At 44.7% G+C, this 25,448-nt stretch overlaps 1 protein-coding gene across 3 annotated transcripts in view; it reads right to left on the bottom strand.

Moving 5' to 3' along the window:
* The window catches only part of aPKC (protein kinase C iota type), a 39,856-nt gene extending 14,803 nt beyond the window's left edge, over positions 1-25,053 (bottom strand). Inside the window, exons 1-3 of one of the 3 annotated variants that reach the window (XM_043413606.1) lie at positions 24,522-25,053; positions 22,555-22,639; positions 20,414-20,643 (exon numbers count right to left, since the gene is read on the bottom strand). In XM_043413606.1, coding sequence (XP_043269541.1) covers positions 20,414-20,643; positions 22,555-22,639; positions 24,522-24,633 — 427 coding nt within the window. In that variant the 5' untranslated portion in view covers positions 24,634-25,053. Of the gene's footprint in view, positions 1-8,232; positions 9,153-9,939; positions 10,335-20,413; positions 20,644-22,554; positions 22,640-24,521 lie in introns of those variants that run through there. The other 2 variants (XM_043413604.1, XM_043413605.1) reach the window with 2 other exon arrangements.
* Positions 25,054-25,448: the final 395 nt, after the last annotated feature.

A 25,448-nucleotide genomic window follows, 5' to 3' on the forward strand; every position in this document is an offset into this window, starting at 1 on the left:
AGTTTATGATCGGTCTCGTCTACCGAAACTTCACTGACATATATTCGAGCAAATATAACGTGTATAGTTTAACTACAAATCGACGATGGTTCGTACGTCATTTAGGATGTTCGTTAGTCTAATCAGAGAAAGAGGGAGGGAGAGAGAGCGAGTTAATATTGACGAGCTTTGAACCATCCACCAGCCCTCCACCCACTCACAAATTCTTCTCTCCCTCTCCCCCGCCCCTCTTTCCCCACTTGTACATATACTTAACGTGAATATAGATGGCTGGGAGAAGTTGAGTGTTTTCAATTTGCGAGAGTAATTAAGCTGGCACGAGAGAGAGAGAGAGAGAGCGAGAGAAGTCGAGACTCCTCCACAACGCGCTTCCAGGCTACCGCGCGGTTGGTTGCTCTCCCGTCGACTCACTAAGATAACACTAGGACTGCAATGTTTGCTCCGAAAGTTTCCCCTCTTTTACATCTCTTACCTCACACTCGATTATTCCAGTTCGCACAAACGGAGGATTCGTTCGGATATACATATAAATATCCATGGGGTATTATTCAGTTCGTGCCAAACATTAAATCGATATATTATTCAAAACTCTGTCACTTCTCTCTTCTCCAAACGCCGCGCAACACACATTCCGCCGCAGAAATGCGGAGGGCATTCAAGCCCGAGTATTATTTCGTCCTAAATGAGAATGCAGAGTTTTTATTCGCGTAGCGAGAAGGAAGCGAAAAGGGGTGGGTTTGGGAGAGGGAAAATGCAGAAACAAGGGAAAAATGTTGCTCTCACACCGTTAGCACAATATTCAAGTAGATTTTGAAACGTAGAAAATTTTAGCGCGAATTGAAAAGGCGGTTCCGTGAATGGAGTGTAATGAAACGCGCGCTACGAAATTGCTCATTCGGAAGCACTCCGACGAGCAGGAAAAACTAGATTATTTTTCTAAAGAATGAATTTTCTGTGGCTAATCTGGAATTTAGTTAGCGCTTGCGTTTGCACGTGCGTTTAGCACGCTCCGTTTGTTGAATGCTCACAGATTGGATGGACCGAAAAATGGAGTGCTCGCGACGCGGGATGGATCCATTATCGATGTTCCACCGATGAATTATTCGAGGCTGATAATTTGGCGAGGGAAATAACTAAAACTGGATGAAAAGCAGGAGGCTCCGTATTATTCAGGTTGCCGAAAGGCATTAGGGAATTTTGAATATTGGCCAACGCGCGTAATTGCTCAGTGACCCTCATTATCTGCAGCCCTACGAGGACGCGAGAGAGGGCTATCAATCATTGAACTATAATTCACGCGAGACGCGAAATTTCGGAGGAAATGTCAAACATTTTGTATATAATCGGATATCGGTGTTGGGGAGCCGGGAGAGTGAATACAGAGCTGCGAACACGAGTGCGCATTGAGAGAGGAAAGTTTTAGCGTGGATTCCGGTAGAATAAACTCTGAAGCTTTTCCCTCCGGGGTATCTCCGCTCTTCCGGATTTCTGCAGCAATAACGACGCGACGTGCCAGCGCGGGGTGGAAAGCTGCAGTCGTACACAGGGCATTTGTGCTGCGGGGAGGCTGGAGGAAGAGCTAAGAAATGAATGGACTCGAGGGTGCGGACGTTAGGCGTTAAATCGTCCGGGTTACGACCTTTTGTTCGTCAGAAATCAATACAAACGCACGTCACACGCTCGTCCGACGAGAACTTCCGGTTTCGAGAGGACGAGGCGCGGAGGAGCGCTATCCAGGAAAAAGGAGGCAAAAGTGAGCGTTTGTCACTGCGATATTTGGAGGAAACGTACACGTGCGTTAGCCCGTCCACACGCCTTAGTGCATGGATATTCCTCCCTCGCGCATGAATCTCCGTGTGTCTACGTTTGCTAGTCGTAAGCGCGACATGGCGAGAACGAGCGAAAACGACGACCTAATCCGGCATCTATCGTCAACGCGAACGAACACACGCGAGAGTGAGAAACATGACAGAGATACGAACAATGCTTTCTGGTCGACCTGCATTCGGGGCTTCAGTTTCCTTCTCGCTCTCTCTCGCTCTCTTCCTCGCTCGCTAAACTTTACGCGCATATATTGCCGAAGGCTGTATGTGCCGGCCCGTCGCGTTCGGCTGTGCATCCTGTCGAGCATCTCGCGCTGCTCATTCCCCTCGTATACTCAACTACTCTCTCGTATGTCTGTATTTTAACGTTACGCTCATATACATATTGGGCGAACTTCGAGGCCTGGGTTTCAGCCATTTTCATCCCACCCGCCTACGTGCATGTGTATCTCCGTATTTAATGTTTGTATTCATATTTACGTGTGTATAGACACACTCGCCGTTGCTCTGGGCGTTCATTCGAACCGTGCAATGGAACAGAACCAAGGACTCGATGCGTTTACGACGCTGCAATTCTCTCTCTCTCTCTCTCTCTCTCTCTCTTTGTCTCTCTGTTCTCTGTCTATGGGAATAGAATTTAATGGACCCTCACCCTTGTAACGCTGCCTTCGACAGACAACTCTGCACCAATATTGGCGGCCTCGAGCTAAGCCTAGGCATTAATCAACTAACACGGAATTATTAACTTGTTATTTCGAGCGAATTCCATCGCAGTCGTAGGAGCAGCGGAGCGAGGAATTAAACGTCCGTTTTGCAGCTTTGCCCTTATCGTTTACTCGGCCTGGGTAGGGATCTCAATTCGTTATGCGATAGCATTGTTCGAGGTAGTACTAATCATCGGAATCGAGCTTTTTTAACATTTTCAAAACGCCCTCGTCGCTGTCGACGTTTTCACTCGTCGGACCCAACGGATTCTAATTCTCTTTTCACAGTGAGCAGAATTATTTGCGGCATGAAAACTGTCGAGGGATGAAAAAAATGACGCTGTGGAAAAAAACGATTTTTCTCTCTTCGTTCCAGCAACCCTATTTCATCGACCTCGTACATTTTGAACTCGCTCCAACCACACTCCAGTTCCATTCACGTTTCACCTTTTCGACTCGATCGAATTCCCTATTTTATCGCTAAACAATGAGATATTCACTGGAATAAATGTTTTAATTGTGTGCCATGCAAAATTGGGATGGAGGACAACGGGAGGGGCGATGCTGCTGGCGATACACATCGATTGCGAGTGGAAACTAAAGAGAGCTTAGATTCCACGAAGCTATTAACGCCTAATCCGTTGATAAGTTGCCACTGCTTTAAGGCTCTGGCCGAGTGTTTAAAACGCTAAGAACAAAAACGCTGGGGACGGCGCGATGTAAAACGCGCTTTTCAGCAGTAAGTTTGAAATATATGATGAAATAATTCACTGGCTCGGTAGAGATTCGATTAATTTTATTGAGAATGCTCAAGACGGTCAATATTCTCACAATATTTTACGCATACTTTGCTGCACTCAAATTAATTATAAGGAATTTCAAAGTAGTTCGGCCTTCCCACGAAGTCCAATGAAGGTCCACTTTTTTTGCGATAAACGAAAAAGTTCAAGGTCCCCTGATAACGACAAGCACGGTTCCGGGGCCTCTTACGATGCAAAATCTTGAATTATTTCATTTACAATTTTGCGTCTTTAACACGGTACCTTATAAAGAAAACTCGCAATAACATTAATTGTGAAAAAGTTTTACGGTGCTTCGGAAAAGTTTATATCGTGAAGAAAAATCATCACAGTTTCTAATAAAAAAAAAAAAAAAAAACATTACCTTACGGGGCTTTTAAGAAAGAAAACGTGAAAAAACTTTAGTTTTTGACATGTCGAATTGCGGGAATTTCACTAAATTTATTTTTGAGACTGACTCACGTGCATTTATTCACCTAGTAGCTTCGCTTTTTGTACGAATTGGCCATTCTTTTTTCTCGGTGGCTTTGCACCGACACAAGCTTTCTTTCGCACAATAAAAATGTTCCCAGGGTTTACGTGTGTTTAAAATCTCGTACTCAATCATCAACTAGTCAAATTGGAGTATAAATTTGATCTCTCATCATATTTTATTTTCAGACTTGGATTCAATCAACGTAAATTAGTTGCTAACTTGGCTAGTCATAGAACGGCCGAACTACTTTAATTAGCGAGGCTTCCGATGCGTCGATTCACGCGCATTTGCAAACTCCCATAAAATCGAGTATCCCCTCGTTTTTGTATTACCTTCCAGAAATTATTCAACGTCTAATTCCGCCCGGTGTATCCCCATGGAAAAAGCATATCCGGCGTATTTTTTGCTCCCCAAGACTCGGCTTCGTCAGGCTAAAACACAATTACATGGCCTACCGAGATTTTTTTTTAATTCCCACCTTAATAACATATAAATGACGTTGCGGGTTCGCGAATCTCGGATTAAAGAAAACTAATGGCTCTTTGAGCACAACACGAACCTCACTAAAGAGGGACCTCTCTCTCTCTCTCTCGAGGCCTCGATTTATCTAGATTTAAACTGTATAACGATCCGTGAAACTCTCGTGCACGTTTATAATCTTATGTCCTCGAAATAAAATAAGAAAAAGCAAAGAGACGGGAGGGGAAAAAAACAATAAAACATGAAGAAAAAAAAAATGTAATGCAACAGAAAAAGAAAACTCATTTGGAGGTACAGACGGTCTTGGGATGAAAGTAGTGTCTTTGTCCCTTGCTTCAAGTTAAAATGTTTATTATTCATAGCTCTCAATGGGCACGTTTCCGTTTCATCTAGGAAAATTCTTATTCGCGAGCTCCTGTACATTGGAATATATACGCAGAACGTGAAGTACGCTCGAGATTTTTGTTCCTTTGGTTACGTTTTCGTTTTTTTTCTGCTTCGTTTTTTTTTTTTTTTTTTTTTTCATTATATCCAGGTAATTTCGTTGTGCTCTTGTGCTCTCGCGTATTGAAATGAAATGATTTAAGCCACTAGAGCAGCATTTTACAGATGCAAATTGCCACTTTAAGCGATTTATTGCTTTCGTAGAGCGCGCGCGCGCTCGCGAATGACAGTTATGACGCCAAAAGTATCGACTTTTATATTTCAGTCTGACTGAAAAACGAATAAAAATATTGTCGCATGTGAAATTGGACTGGTTGAAAACGAGTATTTATCTTTGCCAGATCAAGAAATATACGAAGGGCATTAAAATGGCGAGAGAATAAATTGGAATTTCGAGAAGACTGTGCTTCCCGGACGACGAGGAAGCAGAAATCTGGAAGCCGCGTATGTGGCGAAAATTGCAGTTGGCGTCGAGGGCGAGAGAGAGAGAGAGAGAGAGAGAGAGAGAGAGAGAGCGAGAGAAAGAGTCGTCGAATATTAGAACGGAGCGATAAACGTAATATGAATTTCCAGGTGGATGTGTATGTAAACGTTGAACCCTTTATCGAAGTCACGATATTACTCAACTCCGTGCAATATTAGAAAATCGATATTTGATATCGGGGGCCTGATGGCACGAAGCCTACGGATATTATGGTCTTGATAAATTCTCATAATCAACGCGAAACCAACTGCGGCGATCTAAATTCGTGAGTTCGAACAGAGAGAGAGAGTTTACCTTTGAGAAGTGCAGGGGATACGTCAAAAAATTAAATTGAAACGTTATGGTGGTTGAACCTGCCTATTCCTCCTCCTCGACGTTCTTCCTCTCCATGGAAACAATAGCACTTCGATCGAGCACGTTATATCGCGTTATTTGCAGAAATTCTCTGTGCCCACCTCATCGAAAAATCGATTAATTAGTTCATTACGCTTCAGAATAGAGTCTATTTTCGTACACGAGTGTCCTGGTTTCGAGTCAAGCCTCGTTTTACTCTCTTGTTTTACTGCTTTCATTTTTTTTCTGTATTTATTTTTTATTGTTTAGTTCTATATTTGCTTAGTTTGAAAGGTCCAGATTTTTTAGTCGCTCTTCTTTTCAATAGGCTTCCCATTGTCTACGTGGATTTATGCTCGATAGACTCGGACGATTCTGCAAACGATTGTGGTTCATCGAGGCTCGAATTAATCGATAAAACGTGCACGTCTAAATCGTCCGGTCTCCTCTCACTTGCAGCACGTTTGTTTCCATGTTGTTGCTTCTCTCGTGTGTCCCCCGCTCGGCCCCGCAGCTTTTTCGCCCTTAACGCCCCCAAGTGTAGGATCAACATTTTCTCTCTTGTGCCTGACTAATTAAGTCCCACTTGACCTTTTCTTGAGCGCTCGCTGCTGGTGGCACTCGCGCGCGATTCTCGTGCAAACGCGACTGTAACAAAAGCATGGCTTTTACTGCGAATATTTCATCCGACAAAACGCCCCATCGATTTTATCGCTCGAGGGTGGCACACAGCCATTCGTAAATCATCGATAAATATTTGGCTCCTCAAAGCACTTCGGCGAATACGCGTAAACTCGGTTCGTTGGGTTTTCAAGTTTTAATTACAAATTTCAAAATACCCAAGTCACCGAACACAAAGAAAGTTCATCAATTTTCAATCGCTTCTCCACGCGTACCTTTCCATCCAAAAAGCTTCATTTAAACTCCTTCAACGCGAACAGAGCCATTTAAATATTTCGATCAAGTTGATACGTCAAAATTGGCGCGCTCACAGCTCCAACCCATCGATTGAATTCGTAACGAATAATGTTAATGTTTCAAAAAGACTACAAAGTCCTTTGTTCAAATAAAATTGAAATTCGAGTGAAATTAATGGTGACCGAATGGAAGCGACGAAGAAAGGAGCTGTACGCATGAAATCTCAATTTGACTAATTGCGGCTCTTGCCCAGCTGTGCGTTTAATGAGCATCTCGAACGATCAAAGGGTGACAAAAATAAATGAAGTGTCGAGAGTATGTGTGAGGCAGTTGGGATAGTTCAAACAAATTTAGCCAAGTTCATTTCCATCGGAGGTATTACAAAACAGTTTGTGGGAGAGCGCTCAGTACGCTTTCCTTTGAGTCGCGCACCAGCGCGCTTGCTGCTGCCTGGTGAATGAAATTTTCTAGCTGCGTGTGTACACACAGTTGAGGGATCGCGTTAGAGCCAATTAATCACCGCAATCATAATGTTGTGATTAATTGCCCCCTGTTAGAGGGCGCTTAGTGACACATGGCGATAACGCGTCTCCTTCGTGCTTATGTACCCTCGAGTCTATTGAGTAGAGGAAAAGCCCCATCAAAGCTACCACCTCTTTCTCCATATTCGGAGTGACAACGAGCGATCCATTCGGAAATTCAAAGTGTTGATGCGCCGGCGAGGAATTCACTTGCCTTTATGCGCCTCCGAATCACCGAATTCTTTCTTTCTTTCTTTCTTTCTTTCTTTCTTTCTTTCTTTCTTTCTTTCTTTCTTTCTTTCTTTCTTTCTTTAACTATCAACAAGAATATTATCGTTATTCGCTGGCTTTTACGGAACGTACACACGTTTGGAGAAGACGAGAAGATCGTGATTATTCCCAACGCGCTATCGCGACTCCGATATCAGGTCTGTCATCTGCTACGCCTTATCGCTCCCTCCGATCACAAATGTACTACAACAATGTCGCGCGTTTCACTCTACCCTTTCAGCTGAAACATCTAAATATAGTGGCACATCGGTGACAGCAAAGGTTTTTCGCATCAAGGACTTTCTCGGGGGCTGATTCGCAATCTGTGCTCGTGGCAAGAAATACGCCAGTGAGCTCGCTCCGCTTGCAAGGTCCTTCGCTTTTATTTTATTTTATTTTTTCATTTCTTTCTTGGATCGAGGCACGCATGCAAATGCTCCGGAAAACTTACTTTTTTATGTAATCCAAGTTTTTTGGAGTCGATGTTTTTTCTCCTTTTTTTACAGTGTTTGGTCGTGCTCGCCGGTTCAGAGACTCGTTCAGAGTCATTTTGCAGCTTTGAGCAAGGCTATTTCTGCCAAAAAAGGTTCGCTCAACCACGGATTTCAGCGAGCCCAAGAACCTGAGCGAATGGCTTTCCAGGGAATGGATTTTTCAGGGGGTGGGTTCAACTCCGGTCGAATCGAAGCCAGTAAAACTCCGATTCTTATGCCGAAACTAAAAATATTGTAGAAAACAGAAACAGGATAACGTTTCCAGTCGATACTGCGGCGTCCCGTTCTGTCGGATGGCACACGCGACAGATGCTGGACTCGTTACCTTCCGGCAGTTGAAGCTCGGTCGGATATTTAATACGGCAGTAAAGCAAAAGTGTATAAAATAAGGGAAAGAGTTGGAGCGATACCGAGGGAAGCGGGATTAAAGAATGGAGAGAAAAGTGCAAGAGGCGAGTACGGAGGGATAGTGTTTTTACGACGTACCCCAAGTGATGTCGTTGAGCCATCCCTGAGAGGAATAAGTAGCGAGTGAACCAGCCGGATAAGTTTCACTGATGAGAGAAGAGATGGAGGCAGTCGTATCAGGGATTTGACCGCATGGTCCGTGCAGACGACAGCCACCGGACGGCAATCCGGCTGCGGCAGCCGCCGCAGCAGCGTTTCTATTGGAGGCGTATATGAGTTCAGCAACGGCGACGTCGTCCTCGAACTCAGGATCGGTAATGTCCCCGTCGTGTTCGTCGCCGCGGAACATTTTGATTCTGGTCGAGGCGCGCAAAGATGCGGATTGAGCTGGTGCCGGTGGGGGTGGTACGAGGATGCCGTCGATGTCCAAGGGCGAATCGTCGTCGTGCTGCTGGACGTATGCACTGTGCAGGGCGATGGTCGGCTGTTCGTACTCCGCGGAGTCGCTGCCACCGGGTGACGAAGGATAATTGCTGGTACCGGGTCGCTGATGGAGGTCCCTCGGGAGAACGTGCATTATACCGGAGCTGGAGGACGTGCCACCGCCAATGTCAATATTGGCCGGGGTACGTCGTCCAGCCGCGGCGGCAGCGGCGGCGGCCGCAGCTGCCACGGTGTACGAGTAGGGTGCGCTCGCACCGGGTAGCTGTGAGGAAAGACTTTGATGTTCTTCGCCGGTCTGGACGTTGCCAAGCTCGACGGATACTTGCTGCAGTTGCTGCACGCCGGAGCAGCTCTGCAAGGGGGCATCGACGCCGGGGGTCTCGTGCAATTGTTGTTGCTGTTGCTGCTGGGTTTGCTGCTGAAGAGTCTGCTTGTCCTTGTCACGTCTCGGTGAACGACCCCTGTCACCGACGGAAGTCGCGCTCCAATAGCCCCACGCCATTTCACCTGGATCAATTCGATGTGTGTACGGAGTGCCTCGCCTGCCTGCCTGCCTGGTCGCACCCACGTTTCGACGTTAGAACGCCTCAAAAATCGAGGACGAAAAACGAGGCAGGGGAGAAGACGGAGAGACCGAGAGGCAGGGCCTGCTAATTGGGAATTTATAGAAAATCTTGCGGGGAGCGAGGGAGAGAGAGAGAGAAAAAAAAAGGGTGCGATGATGCCCGATGGCAGTGATGCTGATAAACTTTTGGCGGCTCTCGACGGCCTGGTACCTACTGGAGATTGTGACACGAGCGCTTCACCCTTTTCTCCTCCCACTGCTGCACCCGTACGTGTGGCTACTCCTCGGAGGTTTCCAGCTGCTGGTCTCGGTGCTCGCTGCGTCTCCTCTCAACTTCCGTGTCCTTGGTTTTACTCTTTCTTCTTTGCTTTCTATCTGTCCTTTTGCCCCTTCCTCCGATTCTTTCTCTCGCCCTCTCTCTCTCGCTCCGGCTCTACGTCGGAAAGGTACACCCCGTGTGCCGGCGAGAGTGGTCGGGCCGGGTCGCGATCGATCTCGCAAAAGAGGGAGAGAGAACACCCTTCCGAACGCACCACCAGCAGCACTAGCAGCTTCTACTTCACCTGGTGCAGGTCACCGCCAGGGTGTACTCCTCGGGGTACTCCCTCTTTTTCCTCTCTCTCTCTCTCTCTCTCACTCTGTCTCTCTATTAATCTTCCTTTCTTCGCTTATTCGAACGATCCTTCTTCCCCCTTCTGCCACGCTTTTCCCTCGCGTGTTAAACAGCCCGCACAAACCCAGAGAACTCGCGATTCTCCGTTTAACAAAATGCAAACCTTTATCTTCTCGGGCCCGTTGGATATCCTAAAAAACGATGATACTCGAACGGTTTATCCGCTGGCCTCGTTTCTCCTTTCCCTTACTTTTGCCAAGTCAATGAACCTCCGAGGAATACGATTACTCCTCAATGACTGCTACGTTTTTCCCGCCACCGAGTCTCGATCCCAACGCACTCGTCGTGATCCTTCACCTTCGACGGATACGCTTTCGCCCCTATTCTTCTTATCCGTCGTGGATATTTATCCCAATGCGTATCTATACGTCTCCAAGTGTACAACCGTATCCCGCTTTTTATCACCTCCCAGGCTACAACGCGGGGATACTGACGCGTTACGGTCCGTGCTAGGATATCGACTGCGGCCAGAAAATGTTATACTCTGCTGGTGCCGCTGATGCCTCCACCATCACCACCACTACCACCAACAACCACCACCACCACCACCACCATCATCGTCGACATCGCCGACGACGTCGTCGTAGCCGCCGCCCGGCGCGAACAACCGCCACCGGTTAACGCGCAAACGCGAATTCCCATCCTGCGTATTCTGCCCAATGTGTACGTATGATATCCGTTTACGTACACACTCCCGGATCCTCGGCTTCGTCTTCGCAGTCGACACACATACGTGTACGAGGCTCCACACCGATGTGTCCTCCGTGTGGGCTTTCACATATAAATATTCGGTATCGTTTGACAGGGGGATATCTATACCGAGATGTGTTCGAATGTGGGCATGCTACACGCGTTATACGTGCTGCTGCTGGTGCTGCTGCTGCTGCTACCAAGAGAAGAGCCCATGCTCCCACATTCCCCAGCCTCCTTCTCGCCATTCCGCGCCCTTTTTCTTCTCTTCATCTTCTATACAACTTTCACACTGTCGCTCTCGCGCTCCATTGTGGCAAACGTCGACGGCAGAGCCGAGGCTAGCTCGTGGGGTGGGGCCGGGCCAGGTATTTTGGCACGGTTCCTTCACGAATCTGGGCTATCTGTGTGGATGCAGCAGCACCACCAGGCCACCTTTCGAGGGAATGCCACCGAGAGCTGGCCCTAACCCTCTTCACCATTCTCCCGTTTTTCGACAAAAGACGCATGAATTAGCCGACAATAGCGAGTGGATTTTCCGAGCTTGTGTCGAGCCCGCTCTCTCCGCTACTCTCATTACATCTTCCTTCGTCAAGAGTCCCTGTCATAAGGTCGAAAGTACCGAAGCATCCTCGCAAACCATCCTATGACTAACTCTCAGCGGATTCAGCAAATAAGGAGGATTCGAAGAGGACACTTTGGAGAGCTCCGGCAGCCAAAATCCTCCCGGAACGTCTTCAATCCTTGGCCTCGTGCTCTTCCACCCCCGCGCTCCCTTCCCTCTTCTCCTTCTCCTCCTCCTCTCGTCCCATCTATCTATTCCCTATTCTCTGTCGTTTCCAACCACCGCATTTTCTCCTCGGCAGACCCAACCGCATGAAATTGGGAAGGAGGTCACAGCGCGCGCTTCTTGGCCGCTCCCGTTCAGCTTCCTTCCCCGGGGCGTGGAAAAATACTCGGCGATCCAAGACGTGACGAGGAGGATGTATACATCGCTCTGCCTCCCTTTTCCCATCTCATTCTTGAGGCTCCCCCCCTCCCTCCCTCCCTCCCTCACCCGCTCCCTCTCCCCTCAACCCTCCCTCCCGTCATCCGTGAACTGCAACATCTTCCAACCTCTGTTACATCAGCATCCTCTATTATGGATATCGACTATTCACTTCTTCCGGAGTTACACACTTGGCAGTTATTTACCTTCGAATCCAGCACCACTGCCTTTAATCCATTATTACACTCGTCATGGTTTATCAACGTTCCGTCACAGCCGTCGCTCATTTTTGTGGATAATTGAATTTTTCATGCTTTTTACATATTCAGGATAAACTCGTGCACGATAAATCGGCACGAGAGCTCTCCTCACAAAATTGTCCAATCACGGCTATCGATTTCGTCGGCATACGAAACAATAAAAATATACATAAACTACGGAGATTTTTCGCTCCAATGCTCTATTCATGGTTTCTCTATTCTTGAACGACTCGACAGCGAAGATTCATGAGTATCGCTCCTCTTCGATAGCTATAAAAAAAAGGCAAAGTGTATCCGAAAGAAGCTCATTTCTACCTGGGAATTGCCCTATTTTCAGCAGTATTACGCCTCGTTTGTGGATTTTCTGTTCATTTGAAAAACAGCGCGATACTCCGAGGGCAAATTGTCTACTAAAATCGTAACGGTAATTAAAAACTGCCGAATTTCAAGGATCCTCTCGACGGCCAGGGAGGAAACTTTAGCTCCTCCGAGGTTCTACTGTACTTTGGGCAAAAGACATCTCCAGCCATACGTCCTTTGAGCAGCTCGAGTCTCGAATCAGTTATTCATTCGATCTGTTATGTATTTATGCGCTCGCATCTAGTCAAACGGGTATATTCATGATCGAAATTTCCAGTATAAAGGTATTTTGGGTGAGTGCGCGCTAATAAATGCAGCGATGAAAATAACACTTCGGATTGAGAGAAGAAAAATCTCGCATTTGCGGCGGAGCTTCCGCATTCGTTTCGCGCGTATCTGTTGCACATCGAACAACACTGTACCGCTTCAATTGTTTGGGAATTTGGATCATTTATAAATGTTGCGGGACATCTGGATGGGGAAGAGTGTCAGGGTAGAGGGCCATTGTATGATGATTACAGGCGTGCTATCAACGTCGAAAAACATCGCGATTTATAATATTTGCATTAACTCTACGTCAGCAGGATTATATTCGTCACTGTTCTCTCGAACGGGGGTACGGTTTCACTCGAATGTTTCTCTCCGAATACAGAGCATGAAAATTTGCAGTATTTTACGACGAGTATCAAACTCTCGTCCGGCGCAATTTTTACTTTTAATCCTGAGAGGTCTCCGTACGAGAAAGACAAATATCTAATGATAATTTAAACGTGCCGCGTCGAGTTCGACGAATCCCACGTGTTTTGGTGCACAAAGAGTGAAGAGAGGAGTCTCGCGACTAGACGGGAAAATGATATTACGTATAGATCGAGTGTACAATTGAGTTTACAATCTCGCCCGTTTAGCCCGAGTCTCGTGTAGGACCGTAGTCAACTCTCCCTTATATGCTCGCCCCGCGCCGCGTCTCCTCGTACCGCTGGTCGGCCAAGTTTCCCTCAAGCCACGACAACCGCCTCGGCCCCTCCGCGCCTCCGCCTCAAAGGCAAACCATCTGACTACGTTAATTACACGTTCCGAGAGCGTTTCGGGGTGGAGACAAGTGCGAGCCACTTTAGGGAGGAAGCAGGCAAGTGGGAATCTACGGAGCGCGCAGCCTACGCCGAGAAATGATGCAACATTTTGTCGTCTGGCTGCTGGGCCCCGGAGAACGAGACGGAAATTATTAAAAACAATTCGACTCGAATGCGCACGAGCCCGCCCAAGGTATTGTCAAACCGATATGGTTTCCTTTGGGGAATCGTTTTCACGGTTATCCAAACTTCATTTCATCTCCTACCGTTATTCAAATGAATTGGGCACCGTTTCAAAGCTGAGGAATCCTCTCGTTAGTGGCGCATTAATATTTTTAATCAAAGCATTCGTTACTCTCGACATTTTTTCACTGCGAGCTTCATTCTGGCTTGAACATCTCTGCTTTTTGACTTGTGATCGCATACTCACTCGTGCAAAGTAGACTCGAACGAGACTGGCAGATGAACAAATACACGAGGACAGTAAATAGCTGAAAGATCTTTATCGTCGTTTGAATATCTTCCCGTTGTGGATCATAAAGGAAGCTGGAGCAGCAGCGATGCCCTATTGACTGCGAAATGCAGCACGAGCATTGAGCGTTTACGCCTTACGTACAGCGCACGAGGTGATACGTGAGAAAGTTTGGATGGTTGTACGAAAAAAAGGATAAAAGAAGGAGAAAAAGTAAGGAGGCGGAAAATATAATATTCGAAAGTTGGTGGATGCGAGAGGAAGTAAAGCATAAAGTAAACGTCGTTGTAGCGCGTATCGGGAAAGCCAAGATTTCCGTTCGTCGTCGGAGATCCGGAAGGCACGAGAGAAAGAGTGAATCTTAAGGATCAAAGAGACGAAGAGGGCAGAAGGAGGAGGAGGAGGAAGAAGAACGTTGGGAAAGAGATAGACGGGAAAGTATCTTTTGGCTCGGGCTGATGACGTCTTGGATGAAACGGGAGACTTCGCTCACACCGTTGGCTTTTCCGCCCACGAAACCTCGAGAGAAAAATCACGAGTGCGAATAAACGTTAGAAAAGTAGAAAGGGACACTGCGCGCTACGAGCCCGCGATGGGACGAGATGACACCGGGAATGAAAAAAGAAAAACAAAATAGCGAGCGAACACGGAGACGAGCGTATTCAAGGAGAACAACCGAACGACTGCTCCAGCTCTTCATTCCACGCGTTTTCCTACTCTCCGATCTCATAACTGACGCGCTCTGTACGCTTTTTCTTCCTTCGCTGTGCTGTTTTTCTCTGCACTTTGATCTCTCGTCATTCCCACAACGATGTTCTTTCGAGCATCTCAATTATTATTTTTCTCTCCTCTTTCCTCTCTTTCTGCACGTCTCGTGTGCCTCGACCACCTTCTCGTCGGCTCCCCGTACGTATCTGGAGGACGTCGTAGGCGTGAAACTCGTTTCTTCTCCGAAGCTGTCGTTATTCGTGGCGTTTACAAGACTCGGAAGCTCCTGTGACGGCGAGTGTATTGACTAACTCGTATGAAACATTCCTACTGAGATGAGACGAGGATTAAAATCGTTGAAAACTCATTGGGAGCTTGTTGTTTCTGTGGAAGCATCGCTTGGCAATAATTCATACTAGCTAGACATTAAATAAACCGATCAAGAATGTTTCCGTTGTTTGTGACGTTCGGAGGAATTTCGCAGCCACCTGAAATGAGAATTATTTAGGGGGAAAACAATCCGGAAAATGAAAGTACCGAGATTCCTTTCAAGCTTTTTCGACGCTTGTGTTAAATATTCTCTTCTGTGCAGAAAATAGAAGATCAAAGAGCACAATGCAGCGTCGCTCGTAAAAATAGTATTGAAAATATGCTATCCGGAGGAGGAAGAAAAAGTGGAAGAAAATATTGAAAGGTGATTGTCTGATATTAGCTTAGAAATATAAGAATGCACAAGGGAAGAAAGTCGATCGATCGATTATCGAAGCGTAAGAATGTCCCTTGGAAAATAGCGCTCGGGGCGAGGAGAGACAAGATGAAAAGGGAAAAATAAAAAGAGGGACTCTCGATTATTCAGAGTTCATAAACTCGAGTAACTCCATAGACGAACCTCTTGAAATAGCAAAGCTCTGCAACGAGCGAGAGGGACGGATAGACAGAAGGAAAGAAAGACTCTGTGACTGTGTACTAATGCGAGCATGAATAATGATGTGCTTGAATGAACCGTTCCGGTGGACTGAAACGAAACCGGAAGTGGAGAAGGGATCGTGATTGGCACTCGATGAACTCGAGCAGCCCAGTCCGAGTGTGCACTGTTGCAAAGTAATTCGCGTTCTCGTAGCCTCTTTCTTTTGCTGCGTCATTTTTTTCTTATCGAAGAAGCATTTCTTCTCAATGTCACGAATCTCGCGAATCGAAGAAAGAAAAAGAGCGAAATTCTTTTGGTGTTTTCTATGAAGGATGTGCCGACGTCAAACGACTCGAAGCTCTCTTGCATCTTGTTCAACATCTCGTTAAAAATTCATAAACGGACGTCCAAAGATTTTTATTCCCCTCTGCCCTTCCTCCCCGTTTGACTATTTTCCTTCTGTTATCAGTAAAGCCCTCGAGCTTCATTGTTTCAGTGAAATTGCACCTTCTGCAAAGTTTACCGAGGATAGATTATCTTGACTGGGCAAATTCGTGTACAAAAGATCCCAACGATGAAAGCCCCCGATCCCGGTCTCTTAGACTCGCCTTGTCTTCGAAAACTCGAAGCACGAGCAACAGCGGATCATCGAACCGTAAGAGTTGTTGTGCAGTTTTCTTTCTAGAGAGGCCTATTCCTTTTTCTCCCTTTCAAAAGCAGCCTTACTATATTTTTCCTTCATTTTTTATTGTCCTTTTTTCTTTTTTTTTGTTTTTTCTTCCTTTTTTTTTCGTATTTCTCATCCGCAAGAAAGACGCGGGAAAATAGCGACCTGGTTACGCGGCGCTCTGGCGTCAGATTGAGCGAAAAAGCATACTCGCTCTCGTATATAACGTTACACTCGATGGAATAAATTTGTGACGACCTCGCCTACCGGATGGAGATCGGAAACTGCAAATTTCCGGTTTTCAATGAATCTATGTCTCTCTCATCCATCCCTCGGTCTCCTCACCCCTTCTCTCTATTTTTCCCTGGCACGATTCACCGATCTCGCCTGAAGCGCTCCATCTCACGACACCGCATTTCGTGGCAAGAAAAGCCCTTAAAAAGTGAGACTAAATCGACTTTTGAAACATTGAGACGGAATATCATCGAGGGAAAGAGCCTCCAACGAGAAAGAGAGAGTGTGGACTGAAAAATATTCGGCTTCGAGCTTCGAAAAGAGGATAAAGAATTAACGAGATGAATTCTTCAACAAGGGAAACGTAAAAGAGAACAGGCACCAAGGAAAATGGAATTTTCAAAGTTCTTAAGCGGTTTTCAGAGTTCGACTCGTTTTGTGAAAGCTTCAGCCTCCCAGAATCGTCTCCGTAAATGTATATAGATGAGACGAATGAGAAAGAGAGACTCGCGTAATACGATCGTGCGGTAATGGAGCGTAATTAGTTGTCGCGTTCGCACGACTGACTTTGTTCGTATTCATTCGTTTGGATTTCACTAAAAATAGACGAAAGTTGCAAATTGATTCTCCTCCTCATTTTCATCCTTGGCAGAGTTGAACGATTCGTGGTCTGTGTTTAAATTCCTGTCTATGTAGAAGTGTACACGGAAGATCGGGACAAAGCGGACTACCTCAGTGAATCCAGTAGTTTCATCGATTGTCACAACCGTTGCGTCTACTTCGCTCGTACTTTACAATAAACGGGCTTTTCTGTCGTTGCCATTTTTTATGACGAACGAATCTTCCTCGGGCTCGATCTGCCTTCGCCATTTCCCGAATCAGACTGCGATCGACGGAGACGGCACTTGGATGGGTGACTGCTCAGCCGAGCAGCGATTTGCGCGTCTGTCGCTCAGAGAATATCTGTATTTCTTTCAGTTGGAAGAAATTTTGTTAAACTTTAGTCGCCTGCTGAATCGACCTGGTTTTTCACTTTCAAAGTGAAAACGAGTGATGTCACGAAAATAGGAAAGAATTACGAATCTTTGCCACTCGTACAGGATCTTTTGCAACGAACAAAATTCTGTCATCGTTTCAGTAAAAGTAATTGGAGGATGAAAAAACTCCAGAAAATAAGATTCGAACGTCAATATAACAATCATTATCGCCGTTATTAAACGACACGAAAAATCTTTTATGTTGTTTTTATGAACTTTGCAAAGGTTGGTAGGGCACCGGACCACGTCAACTCGGTCTCTCGTACACGAGCAAAGGCCACCAAGTAATTTTACGTTGGACGAAAAAGGGGATGGTTTAAAAGGAAAAATTGCAGATAACGAATGGAACTTTTGAAAGATTAATTAAATATCAAGGTTGGAAGGAAGGTCTTGATCGTTTTAGACGGAATAAGAGCCGCGGAGAGCGAATGAAGTAATTCTGTTGAAAAGAATAGAAAAAGGATTATAATTCAGTCGAATGGAGTCCTCCACCTTGATTCGAATTCTACATATACTTTCGTCCATTTGCACAGTCGTCATATAAAGCGTGAGAAGAAAGATTGATATCACTGTAAATAGGGATTATTATTGTTAGTTGAAATAATAACAGGTTATTTAGGTATTTTTATTGAAATATTCAATTTCCGTGAAGTCGGGAGATAAGAAATATTCTTGGAGTGCAATGTCACACGTGACGTTTTGTATCTCATGGCATACAATTCCAGTTTGCCCATCGTTCGTGACGTTAAATCGATTCACTCGTGGCAATCTCGGTGCACGAGATCTCTTGCACTCGCGGGAACGACCTTTGACCCTCGACATTTATCGGTCAGTTATTACTGTCAACAAGCCTTTTATTTCCATTAGACGAAAAAATAATCTCCCCCAGGATTCTTCGCACGTGAAAAATCAGAACTTTCGTTAAACGAAAATGTTGCGACAGACGTTCTTCTTGACGAAGAAAAATGCTTTGTCAAAGCTCCATTAAACTCACGTCAACGTGCCCTCCCCCCCCCCCCCCAATTAATTTCGGCAAAAAAACACACAGGAATTTCATAAGAACCACGCTAGCGTGGAAGCTTCGTTAGGACTGAAATACGAGAATCGATTTTCCTCGAATTCGGAACTTTGCATTCACTCACAAACGGATATTTCAACTAAAAATAATAAGAACGATTAGAGTGAATAAAGAGGATTTATTTATAAATCCACGTGCACACAAATCGCATTTAATTGGAGAAATTCCTGCCTCCGAGCCGACGTAATCCAGCAAGAATTCACTTTTTCAAATGCCAAAAAAACAAACCTAAAAGCCAACGTCCCGAGACACATCGATTCCAGAAATGTACAAAGTTTGTCTAATTGGCAGAGGGAAGCCAAAAACAGCACGAGTGGTGCTCGAATGTTTAACGAGCGACCTTTAACGAGCCAGGTATAAATCGTATTATTGGAGTCACGCTTCAATTTTGCAGTTTCAGCGAAATAGAAACGAAGAAAAAAGGGGATGCAAGAGGGATAGCCATTATACAACGGATACGGGTCACCCGAGGAGAGCGAACGCTCGAGATCTTTTCTGCTTTCTAATTCGACGGCCTACATGACAACGTACAAATAATATGACGTTTGTCAAGACTCACAGAGACTCGCAGATCAATATTTCGAACTCATGGCCTCGGAAAGCATCGAAAAGCTCATCCCTCTCCGTCGAATTCCCTCTTCCTCTCGCCACTCTTTCATCAAACTCCATTGAATAATGAGAACTCAGGTTTCAAGCTCGGATTCGAATTGCAGAGTTTCGCTTCATCCGATAGAATTTCTTTCTCTTTGTCCCATCAAGAAATCAATCAATTCCAATAGCTTTTCAGTCTGGATAAATGTGCCTGACAGAACAACTATTTTTACATATTTTCTCTGTATTTGAATAATCAAACTGTTGACAATGAAATTTTGAACTTTTAGCTTTAAAAATCTGTGCTCAACCCAAAAAAAGGGAGAAAATTTTTTCCCAGAAATGCGAAAAAAAACGTCTGTTCAATGAGATTTTCACTTGAACAGCAACACGAAAGTTTGACAAAACTTGACAATTTTGCAAGAATCTTCTGTACCATTGAATCAATCGATTATTTATTGGTGGGATGAGAGCAACGATTTACAAGACACGAAAACTTTCCTCGTACTTGTACGACGCAAACGAGATTTCGGAGAATTTTTTATGATTTTTGACCTCACGAGGTGTACGTAAATCCTCAATTATTGAAAAATCCTTGTGACGCTTCCGTCGAAACGATTCGAGATAAAGCATCAACGCATAAGAGCAATGTTTCGAAGCGTAAAATTTCCCATCAAAATTCCTCAGTTTTTCATCTGTAATGGGTTGGCTCGGAGAACGGTTCGAAAACCGAGCAAATTTTTTGCGGAATAACACACGAAAGGAGGGTTTTTCGAAGCCGTCTGCAATCCGCTTCCAGGAGCGAGCAACGGGAGATTGAAAATTGACTTTTTTCGAGAGTATTTTATGCTTTACAAAATCGGCAGTGTGCATATTCGCTCTATCTCTACCAGTTTTTACTGCATCCGCGCCAGGAGTTAGCTCCCGGGTCGCACTCCTGAAAGGGTCAAACAAATGGATTTTTCAAGATTTGCGTTTTTCAAAGTTTATCTTGAGATTCGTGTGGGCAGGGAGCACTCGATTCCATTTTGTGATTTAAAAAATTTTCTTATTCATTATTTTATCCCAACAATAAATAATTGGAACGTTCGCGACGAACTAGAGAATTTAAGATTTCCCATTTGCTTTGAGTGCATATGGAAATTCTAGAAATGGCCTCATTTTATCCAGTTGCAGAGGTTCGATTCTTCGACTGAATAAAATGTAACGATTCTTCGAATCGCAGATTTTCGTCGAAAAAAAAAAAAAAAAAAACATTTTTCTGCAATTATTCTGTCAGAAAAAATTCAATAAACTCGCCTGTCTCAACTTCTGCGGGTGTACACGACCCTTGATAACTCACGAGGAGGATATCCGACGAAAGTGCCACAAAAATTCCCGCCCGGAAATACGGTTCTGAACTTATGTTTAAATTATTGATTGTGTGCAGCTGGTACCGAAGCTTTCGAGGCGAATGTATATCTGTTGATACGAATTTTAAGGCCCTCACGAGTGAAGTGCTTTTGAGCCACTGACCGTGTATCGTTATTTCCGTGTCCTTTTCGAGCTCGTACAAGCGTAACGCCTCGTCGAGTTCGTGCTGCGATGCTATTCTGCACGGATCACCCTCGTCGTCGATCCACTTCATCGTGAACTGATCCGGTCCCGATCCCGGTCCAGCTGTGCCGAAGCCACAAATCGTACGCATCTCTTCCCGTAGCGTATCGACCGAAATACCGGCCGTGATGTACGTGATCTGCACCTCTCTAGATTGCATTACAAAAATCCATTTAATTCATCATCGAAGCTTAATAATTGTCATAAAATATGAAAAGTCCTACTGAATTCTTTCATTTTTCAATTTTATCCGATCAATCTCTCAATACTCTGCGCAACGAGCTTTGCCAAATGTTCCTCAAAGTGGTGCCAACCCGAAAATTTCGGCTGAAAGTCTCTGGGAAAGCGGTTGAATTCTAATAAATTTGCCAGTTATTCACGAGTGCCTTTGAAGATTGTACTCTTGAGCGTTCTCGGCACGAGGAATTTCGAATGATCCGTTCGAGGAAGAATACGCTCGGAAATTCTCGCTCGAAATAAACAAGTGGAAACAAAATTCCGATGTGAACGTCGGAGAACCTTAGAGAAGAATGGAGTTGAGTGTCGAAAGGGGGGAGGAGCTCGTGATCCGGACACCCGGTATGAAAGAATAAAATGCAGAAGCATTGGTTCAAGGAAACCGCAACAGTCTCGAAAGGACGTGAATACTCCGAAGAATCAATAATGTCAACAGAGGCGATTGTGAATTTGTCAATCAAACTGATGATTCACCGGGGGGAGCTATTGGTTGCAAACACGATAGTAAATCGCGATGCATATTCGCGAGGAGCAACGAAGGCGAGGAGGCGTTTTGTATTGCGCGCAAAATAAATAAGCTTCGATAGAAACACCGAGGAACGATCAATTGAAGGAGAATCTTGAATCGCCTTTCGTATCGACCAAGAATAAAGCCGGTCTCCTCGCGGCTTGTTATGATGAAATCGATTGTACAGACGAAGACTAGAACTGGTGGATTGTCAAGGTTGCCACACATTGTGTACACTGGAAAAAGTCGTCTCGCACTCGGCGTGTACAACTTTTTTTTTCTTCCACGTTTTTTTTCTCATTCTGCGGCAAAAACTTTTGCAATTGCAGCGACCGACATCGACGATATTGGTACGAGATATATATATATAAAACAGAAAAGAAAAAAAACCACAATGTTTGTAGCTCTGCTTCGGTTACACGTCGTGCAGTTTGTACACCAACGAGATCTTCCGTGTCGAATTGTCCTCCGTTCTCTCACAGGCAGAACACGATCGAATTAATTCTCAAGGTTTTGATTTTCAACCAGAAACTACCCTCCAAATATTGAAATAGAACTCCGCACTGGAGTGAGAATCCAGTGAATTTCGGATGGCAGTTATTTCCAGTTATATTCCACTCGAAATTTCATCAACTCCCTCTCAGTTTGTGCTCGCACGAATAATTTTTATAAATGTTGAATCTCGAGTTATCCGCTGTCCTATTTTCACTCCGTTTTAGCATCGACGGCGAGTCTCAACGGTCACGAATATCTGGGTATGCTCGGTTATAGAACGAATCATAATCCTAATCCGGATACCTTGAACAGAAAATATATTACGACCAAAATCAAGAGATCGTTGAAATCCATCAAATATTTTTTGAGGACTGAGACATTTTTGTTGAAGAAAAAGTCTTCCTTGGAGTGTCTGACCAAAAACGAAGAACTTTTCTTCCTCATCGTCCTTTCCAAATGAATTATCATTCCGAAGAGTTTCAAAAAAACAATTCCACAAATTTCCAATAAAAAATGGACGTCGGAAGAGCTCTCAAGACGCTTCCAACGGTTGGAGAAAGAACCGCCCAACGACGAGACTCGGCCCGAGACTTTTGGCGTGAAATGGCTCGTGTACGTTCTCCTACAGACATATGCACACGATGAAAACTTGGCGGCTGGTTAGCAAGCCATGATATCGCGATTCGCGGCACGTGTGCCGCCACAACGAGGGGGGCGGATTGATTTTTCGCGATCGCACGTGGTTTCCCTCATCGGCCACACACAATATGTGCGTTTCAGAAAACTCGAACGATAATAAAAACAAATTATATATCATTACCCATTATATACGATTTTCACGCGTATGTCATCGCTTTCCGCTGTCTGCGTGGGCATTCTTGTTTTGGACGCTCTCAGCCCCTTGCCTGTAACAAAACAACGAGAAGGTTAAAACTCGATTCAACTGTTCCTGGTATCGATATTTTATCGAAAAAAAAAAGGAAAAAATATCTTTTCCGATGCACCGATTAGTTTCAACGCTGTCGATTGTTATATAACACGAAACTTTTTTCCGAACGTTTGTACGTGTTCAGACGAACCAGGGGAAAATGGGAAATCTGAACAACTCCAATTTTCCAACCAGCATCAACTGTCACTCGTTTCTCTCAATAATTAAGATGATGGATCAGTCGGTAATCACAACCGTGAGTGCGAGAGAGATAGCTGCAAATTTTGAAAAGGAAATTTTTCCACATCGTTCGTCTCATCGAAAAAATAAAAATGTCATCGGATTTTTGCGATCGTGCTGCGTACGATGACATTTTTATTATTTTAATCGGACGAACGATGTCAAAGAGTTTCAATTTCAAAAATTCGAGGTGCGATTACCGACTGATCCATCATCTTAATGCTTCTCAGACTTAAAATTTTAAGGACACGAGGCACACATTTGGAAGGTATTTAACGGAGATTTTCAATCAGATTTCGAGCGAGACTTGAAGAAATTTCGGAAAAAATTCACCCCACTTCATGGTGGAAAATTCTAAACATTCCATTTCGAATGTACAATTTTTTTTCTGTTTGGATAGAATTCCTTTGAAGTTTGTTCAGTAGGCAGGTTGTTCGGTGGGAATGAGAATTGTGTAATTAATTTCGATCTCAGCAAATGAGCAAGTTTTCTAAAATCTTTGGTGACGAGAAAAGTTGGATTTCGACTCGTTCAAGGGTTTCCCCGCAGAAACCGGGAAAAATCGTCTGCTTGGGCAGCTCTCAACTCGGAGATCACTCGGAGCAAGGCACAATGAGAAGTGATTGAAATAAAATATTCGCTCGAAGCACGAAATCGTGTGTACGGGGTAACGAAAATTTATGAAAATTGGTCATTCGACTGACGAAGAAATAAAAGAATTGAAATATTTCAATTATCCTCTAAAATTGATGCCATTTCCGATAATGATTCAACCATCCTTTGATTCGTGGAACTCTCGTGACGTCACGGCTCAAACAGATAACTAGTATTTTTCGCGGGACTCCGAGACGCCTCTCTTATTCACGTGCCAAGATGTCTGGTGGGAAGGGAAACTGGCAAAAAATATCGTCGCCCCACAACGAGAATGTTCGAATGCTGCGTTTCAGTGGTTTCTCTAATTTTCAGTTTTTCGCCTTAATATTCATTACAGTGAATTAATTCATAACAGTGAAAAGCGAATTATTCCTTAGTTCGCCATCCCAAAATTTATTTTAACCGAGCAACGTTTTTCCTCAACGAATTCAATCGCGGTGAGTTGGTCAAAAAAATTCCATAAATATTGGGCATATTTTCGTGAGTTCCATAACCAAAACAATCGAGAAGAAAAACACTAAAAAAAATGCCACTCCGCGTCCGAGCGGTACGAACGTCAACATCGTTCCGTCCTGGTTTGACCTCGCAGTCGAATACAAATAATGAAAGTTTAGCAAGCCCTTTGTGACGCGTTAGACTCCTCGATCAATTATCAAGTGCCCGTAAACACGTTTACAGCCATTTTCATATATAGACGTGAGGCTCAACAAGAATAATATGGAACAAGCTATTCCTGGTGAAAGTCCGGGTCTGATATTTCCGTGCGAAAGACAGAGCTGCAGCAGCCTACCGCGATATAAACAAGCCGAAGAAAGTTAGAAATAAGAAAGAAAAACGGGGACGAGAATTTCGGCGTGAGACATCGAAACGTCAGAGGGTTAAAAAATGGCAGGTTGGTCGATGGAGATTGACAGGAGAAATGTTCAGAGGCTTTATAAAAGTTATCGTTCGTCAATTTTACTCACCCCGAAAAACTTTGCGAAGTGACATATCGAGAAAGATATTAGGATTGAAAAGAAAAAGTTCGCTTCTCCTGGTCTTTCTGAGGAGCAGAACGAACTGAGTATCCGTGGTCATAGTGTGCGTCGTGGACTACAAAGAGTTTGAAATCACGGAGCCTCGAAAAAAAAAAAAGTAAAAAAAAAATCTTCAAAGACACATCACAAAGTGTTTGTGTATGCCTCTCTCGCGTTGGTTGGTGTAACCGATCGCTAGTGTGTAATCGAGATTGGAAACACAATACGTAAGCGTTCGTGCTAATCTACCGGTTCGAGCTCGCCACTTCCGGTAACGTGCGAGCGAAAAATTTTGGAACCCGTTTAAATACGCGCGACAAATTGTTCGCTGCTTCGGCAGCACTGAATCCGGGCAAAAAATGCGTTGGCGCGGGGTTAAAGAAACCAACTCGAGTTATGGCCAATTGCGAGGAACTTGACGAATTGACGGGTCGAGAAAAAAAGGAGGGAAACGGAGAAAGAAAAGAGAGAAAAAAAAACAAAAAACCACGCCGTATTTGAAACGTACGTGTGGCTCGGGTCGTCTATCAGTTACGTCGCTCGTGTCGCAGTCCCCGCCTTCGCCGAGCGAGTTTCTCGCCTCAACTAAACACGAACGACTAAAGTTATATGCAACGACGATTGAAATAGTTATTTCACAGGCGTATACACGGTACAATAAAGTTATAAAAGCGCGAAAGACCAAACGACGAGAGGAGCGGCGAGGAGAGTGCGGCAGAAAATTCGTCGCGGCGTTAAAAAGTGCACGGAGCTCTCGTGCATATGACAGTCGGTTGGCTTGTGTCACTACTCGTGAACGTAAACCTTCGGGAAACGTTCGAAAAGCGGAGAAAATAATAAATGAATGAACATTCCAAACCGAACCGGACCACGTCG

This window comes from Venturia canescens, chromosome 3, assembly GCF_019457755.1.
Source record: "Venturia canescens isolate UGA chromosome 3, ASM1945775v1, whole genome shotgun sequence".
Taxonomy (NCBI): domain Eukaryota; kingdom Metazoa; phylum Arthropoda; class Insecta; order Hymenoptera; family Ichneumonidae; genus Venturia; species Venturia canescens.